The following is a 6,552-nucleotide window of genomic DNA, read 5'->3' as shown; positions in this document are numbered from 1 at the left end:
AGACCCTCAGGAGGGAGTGAGTCGCCTTCATTTTTTCCAAAGTTATTTAATGATAATAAAAGCTAATTCTTTAATGAACACACACCTCTGTACTTACAAAGAAATAATATGTGCAAAGCGCTTGGAAAAGAGCCTGGTACACGTGAGCACGCAGTAAATATTAATCTTTTTTTTTTTTTTTTTTTTTACAGCGGTGGCCAGCAGGTAATAGGTGGCACAACTGGGACTGGAACCCAGGACTGCCTGTCTTTAATGGCTGTGTCTTTGCTTGCTCTACCCCCCCTACACCCCCCCCCCCCCAAATATTCACAAAGCTGAACTCATGGCTCACATGGGTAAACTGAAGTTCAGCAGGGGAAGAGCTCCCTCCTTAGTCATCACTGCCCCCCAAGCCCGCTCATTCTGTTCTGCTCATTTCCCTGAAGTCTTGCATCACAATCCTGTTTCCCTGGCCTCATGATGCATTCATTCATTCATTCATTCATTCAAGGTCTTGTCCCCAAAAGGTTCTGTCCAGTGTTCAAAATGATCCGGTTTAGATGTCAGTGCTGACCGATGACCATGGCACGTGTCGGGAAGGGACTTCAGAGCCCAAGTATCCATCTCACCAGGTGCTCACCACTCACTCTCCCAGCCTCGCTGACTGAGATCTAAGAGCACGGGATCTGGAGCCAATGCCGGTGGCATCGCAGCATAGCAGCTGTATGACCTGGGAAAGTGCCCCATCTTTTCTGAGCCTCTATTTCCTCGTCTGAAAAGTGGGGGTCACCGGTTGATGGGAGGGTTTAAGGAAGTAATCAGTCTACAGAGTCTTTTCCCGGTAAAGTCTTCAGCTGTTAGTCTTTGGCCAACGGTCTGGCCGGTAGAAAACACAGGCAAAGATGACTTGTTATTCACCCTCGTCCCGGAAGTGGACGCCGGGGTGCACCCCGTGTAAGAAATGAATAAAGTGAGGCTCAAAGAAGCACAGAAGCGTGAGGTCACACGGCTCTGACGTGCAGCTGGGAAGGACAGGATCTTCCATTTGAACCACAGCCAGTCCTGGGAGAGGATCGTGCCAACCCTCGAAAGCCCTAGAAAACGTGAAGGAAATCTGTAAGATCCAAGCCTGGGAGAGGGGCTTTGGTGCGCGGGGGAATTTACAGACGCTCCCTGCTTTTGGTGACAGCGCGACCTGCCCGTCCTTCAGTCCGGGACCTTCAGTCCGTCCGGCCACCTTGGACCGGAGGAGGGCTTGGGGAAGCTGAAGCGGCAGTGGTGGCTGGACCGGCTGCAGTGGCCGGGGCCTCCGCGGAAGGGCCATGTCCGAGTCGTCCCCGCAGGGTGCTGAGCGCGACCTTTTCCGGGACACGTGGGTGCGATACCTGGGTGAGAGCGGGGGCAAGGGGCACGAGGGGCACGGCGACTCCCCCACCCTGTAGCTGGGGAGCAGGGGTCACGGTTTGCCAGTTCGTACCCCAGTTCTGGATCCTGGAGAAGGTGGGATGATTCCCTCTTAGTTCTCATTCTGCCCAGACCAGAGATTGGGCTCAGAGAGGGTTAGGGGCTTGCCCAAGGTCACACAGCTCTGGTTGGCCCAGCCCTGCCTTGGGGGGTGGGGGCGTAGGGAAGGGGAGAGGGGTGGGTCGCTGCTGGTCCAGTCTCCCAGATTGAAGCTCGGACCCTACTGGGAGAAATGGGAATGGGGTGAGCAGGTTGCCTTCTCTGCCATGCTGGGGCTCTGATTGGAGCCCGAGTACCTGGAGCTCAGTCTGTGGCTGCCTGTTCCCCCATTAGCGCAGAAGCTTCCAGAATCCAGACTGGGAAGGCAGGCGAGTGACTGATCACGGTGACTGCACTCAGCTCTCCCACAGTGGCCCTAGCGTTGAGGTAGGCATCGTGGGTGGCCGTTTTCCAGGTTCAGAGAGATCCAATCCCTTGTCTAAGGTCATCCAGCTTCTGTGTTGCAGGCTGGGGCTAGAACCAGCCGGCTGGAGCGCCCCCTGGTGGAACGATCGCTGCTCCCCGGAATTAAATGTCCCCTTCTGTCCAGGCTACGCCAATGAGGTGGGGGAGGCCTTCCGCTCCATGGTGCCCGCGGCGGTGGTGTGGCTGAGCTATGGGGTGTCCAGCTCCTACGTGCTGGCTGATGCCATTGACAAGGGCAAGAAGGCAGGAGAGGTGAGTGCGAGCCTGCCCCTCGACACGCCCCCCCCCCCCCAGGCCATTCCCAGGGTGGGTTAGTCCCCGGCCTTGCATGTGATACCATCACTGTGATAAAGCATGTGGACAGTCCCTACCCCAGTCCTATTTGTAGGATAGTGCACCCCCGCCCCCAGCCTTGCGTGTGACATTTGTTTATACCCCAGTCCTGCATGTGGACAAATCTACCCCCAGCACTAAATGTGGTAGAGTCCAGAGCCCAATCCTAGCAAGGTTTGTCCCACCTCCCCTTCCCCCCTCCTCCCCCCACCCGCACTCTGCCACTGCTGAATTCAGTTTCTCTTGTGCCCACCAGGTGCCAGGCCCTGAAGCGACCCGCCGCACCAGGGTGACCGTGGCTGTGGTGGACACCTTCGTGTGGCAGGCTCTGGCCTCGGTGGCCATCCCAGGCTTCACCATCAACCGTGTGTGCGCGGCCTCTCTGTACGTCCTGGGCACTGCCACCCGCTGGCCTCTGGCTGCCCGCAAGTGGACCACCACTGCCCTGGGACTGCTGGTCATCCCCATCATCATCCACCCCATCGACAGGTGGGCGCGACTCCCAGCCTCAGGGTCATTCTCTCTGCAGATGGAGAGAAGCCCTGGGAGGCAGGGGGTGTACCCACTTTGCACAGAACAATCGCAGCAAAGGCAGGGCTGGCACTCGGGGCTCCAGAGGTAGAAAGGACAGTCTTTGCCCTTGGCATATGATCTGGCAGGTATTTTGGCAGTAAAGGCAGAGGCCGGGGCTGCCTGGAGGCTATAGGACACAGGACTAGTAAATTCCCAGAAAAAAAAAAAAGGTAGTGTTACAAAACAACCAGAGGCAGGCAGGAGCAGGTGCACCTGGAGGGTGTTAGTGACAGACGTAGGAATTGTTTTGTGAAACTGAAAAGTCATTAAGCTGCTTTCAGGCATGGCTGGATCTAGGCACCCAAATGGTGTCATTAGGGGGTCTGGGTCTCCCCATCTTGCTGCCCTTTTCTCCACCCCACCCCCCATGTTGGCTTCACTCACACTTTTCCCTCATGGGAGCAGAGATGGCCCCCAGCAGCTCCCAGCTTCCATCCCACCATCTTAGCAAGCTCCATGGGAATCTTCTTAATAGTGACAGCAAAAATCCCAAGGAAGGCTGTCATTGGCCCATTGTAAACTGGGTATCCACCCCTGAGCCAGTTGCCCTTCTCTCATTGGCCAGGCTTGGGTCATGTGCTTGCACTTAGAACCAGACATGGGGCCAGATCAACATGGAGTGGGAGGAGTCTTTCTCCAATGGAACACAGCTGACCCCGAGGCCATGAGTGAGTCTAGTACCCTCTCTGTGCCTCGGTTGTCCTAACGGAATAAAGAAGAGGGTGATGGCCGCCACCTGGATGGCACCTGTGCCCTGCATCCAGAGACTCCCTTCCCCTAGCCCTGACCACCTGCCTCCCATTCCCCCACTGGTCACTTGTTCATCACCCTCCCTCGCCCCACAGGTCAGTGGACTTCCTCCTGGACTCTAGCCTGCGCAAGATGTACCCCTCAGTGGAGAAGCCCAGCTCCTCCTGACCCACAGCCTGGCACCTGGCCCGGAGGTTGGCACACTCCCTGTTTTCCAACCTCCTCCTCCTGTCTGGGGATTCAGTGCTTGGCTCCTTGGGGCCGTAAGGCCCTGGCACCTGAGTGGGTGTGAATTGGATGAGAACAACGACAAAGGCCTCAAGGAGCAGCTGCCACAGCGACTCAGAGGCAAGCCCTGAACCCCGGAATTCATGATACCGAGTGGCAGTGGGACTGGGTGGGCCCAGCCTTGTCTTTTTGACAGGAAAGCAACATCCTCCCATGGAGGAGAAGGGGACTGAGCCCAGAGAGGGCGAGGAATATGGCCACGATCACTTGGCAAGCTGGGGACCCAGGACTCCCAGCGGCTCAGCCAAGTCACCCCATGGCAGCGTGGCTGGACAGGGGAGCAGCAGGCACTGGGTGTGCCGCGGTGGGGGACCCTGAGCCCTGCGTCTCTGGCCAGCCCATTCCCGGGGCACTAGGAGGCAAGACAGCCCTGGTCTAATAAATCCTCAAGAAGTTTCGTTTTCTTCTTCCCTGTTGGGGGTGAGCAGGGATGTGGTGGTGGAGAGCAGGGCTGGGGGCCCTCCGAGGCGGAGGCTGACTGCTCGGGCCAGGTGGCACTCGCCGTGGCCAGCGCTGGGCCTTTCTGGTCCACTTGGCGCTGCAGCCTCCTGCACCCACACCTCTGGGAGGGGAGGCCTCCCAACCTGTAGGGTCACAGATCAGACCCAGCCCCGGTCTGCTCTCCCCTCTCCAGAGGCGGCTGGGTAGGGAGAAGGGAAGGGCCTGGGAGGCAGCCCCTGCTTGCCAGGTTGGGCGCCCACCTGTGGCTGCTGCCCCAGCACCTGATGTTCGGGCTCAGGCCCTTGTCTCTCTTCCCTGGCTGCTCCCTCTCCCTCCAGTCGCTTCTGTCCCCAGTGCTCTTCCCCCACATCTCCTGTCTCTCCCCTCCAGGCCAGCATGAGGGCAGCGGCCTCTGGCTTGCCTCCCTCCAAGCTTCTCTATTTGCCAACTACTTCTGAAACCATCCAGACCCGAGCCCGGGATCCTGCATCAGGATCTGCACAACCTCACCCCCAATTTTTACTCCAGCTATTCTGTCCTTCCTGGTTCCTTGGATCTGGAGGTTCTTTCTCTTTTTTAAAAAAATATATTTTTATTGATTTCAGAGAGGAAGGGAGAGGGAAAGAGAGATAGAAACGCCAATGATGAGCGAGAACCATTGGGTTCTCAACCTGTGGGTCGCGACCTCTTGGGCATGGGTTCTCAACCTGTGGGTCGCGACCCCTTTGAGCATGGGTTCTCAACCTGTGGGTCGCGACCCCTTTGAGCTCTGCATGTTTCCTATCTAGTTAGTCAGAGGCAAGAATCCAGAAACTCAGGCTGCCTCTCTGCCACTGGCCATCCGCACGGCCTTGGGCGGCTCCCTGTGGGTTCACAGCTTGAGAACCCATGCCCAAGGGGTCGCAACCCACATGTTAGAACCCATGCCCAAAGGGGTCGCGACCCACTGGTTGAGAACCTCCGCCCTAGAGCATGCTGGGAGTCAGGTCCCTCCCTGTCCACTTTCACGCAATGCTCAGCATCACCACCAGGAGGCAGCATCTCCCGAGGTGCCCATGCCAGCTGGTTCAAAGTGCTCCCAGGGTTCTTGAGAGCTGCATCTACTAGCGAACTGCTCCTAGAATGTGCCAGGCGCTGTGCTAAGTGCTTCCTGTGATGTGTGCGGCTCACTTACTCCTGGCAAACACATCCATCCTGGTTGGGTCCCTGTTTCCTGGAGTCGGAGTCACTGGCCCAAACTCACACAGAACATCCCATAGCCTTTGACCTTCCCACTGCCTCACCTCACCTTTCCCCCAGCCCAGCACTGACTATTGCCTTCCAGCCCACAGCTCTCTACATCGTCAGGGGCAGATCCGACTCACAGGCTGAGCTGTGGTCTCCTCACGTACAACTCTACGTGATGATCTCCCGCAGCGGCCGTGAGGATTACGGGAGAAATGGCTCGCGAAGGCATTCAGCCAGGGCGGGGCTCACAGGGCGAGCTCCACAAACATTGGCTGTCCTTCTTTCTTTCTTTCTTTTAATTTATTTTTATTGATTTCAGAGAGGAAGGGACAGGAAGAGAGAGAGAGAAACATCAGTGATGAGAGAGAATCATGGATGGGCTGCCTTCTGCATGCCCCACGCTGGGGATCAAGCCCGCAACCCAGGCATGTGCCCTGCCCAGGAATCAAACTGTGACCTGGTTCATAGGTCAGTGCTCAACCACTGGGCCACGCCGGCCGGGCAACTTGGCTGTTCTTAATGTGGCAAGAGGCATGGACTGTGTCCGGACCTGGGGCTCAAGCCAGCATGTCTGTGTCCCTGACTCGCAGCACAGCGTTCAGGTGGGCGTCAGGGGGCTGTGCTTCCCAGAGGCCGTGCCAGGAGGGGCAGGATGCTGGGCTTCGGGGCACAAGCCCTGCCTGGCCTTCTGCGAGTTTCCTTGGACGAGTGGCTTAAGCATTGTGTGTCTCCATTGCTCCAGCTGCCCGGTGGGCATAACACCTCCTCTACCCACAGACGTGGATTGGAGATGGTGACCTCCAGGCCACTTCTACTAGAGGGTCTAGAACAAACAAGCCACCCCTCCTCTCCTTCTTTGTACAAGAAGGGCCTTAGAGAAGTGGTATTAGGGGGCAATTAAGAACAATGTCTTTGGAGTAAAGAAAAAGCAAACAAAAAACCCCACCTGTAGGGTTTTGGAACCGCTACAGAACAGCTGTGTGATGTTGGGTGAGTGACTTCACCTCTCTGAGCCTTCGTTCCCTTGTCCAT

General features: G+C 57.1%; 1 protein-coding gene across 1 annotated transcript; it reads left to right on the top strand.

Moving 5' to 3' along the window:
* Window positions 1-1,231: 1,231 nt before the first annotated feature.
* On the top strand, window positions 1,232-4,249 carry MTFP1 (mitochondrial fission process 1). The gene is made up of 4 exons (XM_036353812.1): window positions 1,232-1,368; window positions 2,033-2,160; window positions 2,498-2,730; window positions 3,660-4,249. Exons 1-4 carry the CDS (start codon window positions 1,302-1,304, stop codon window positions 3,730-3,732), a joined length of 501 nt encoding a protein of 166 aa, XP_036209705.1. The 5' UTR covers window positions 1,232-1,301; the 3' UTR covers window positions 3,733-4,249.
* Window positions 4,250-6,552: the final 2,303 nt, after the last annotated feature.

This window comes from Myotis myotis, unplaced genomic scaffold (genome assembly GCF_014108235.1).
Source record: "Myotis myotis isolate mMyoMyo1 unplaced genomic scaffold, mMyoMyo1.p scaffold_m19_p_20, whole genome shotgun sequence".
NCBI lineage: Eukaryota > Metazoa > Chordata > Mammalia > Chiroptera > Vespertilionidae > Myotis > Myotis myotis.
Note: the sequence above shows the minus strand (reverse complement) of the source record. Positions and strands in the feature narration are given on the sequence as shown.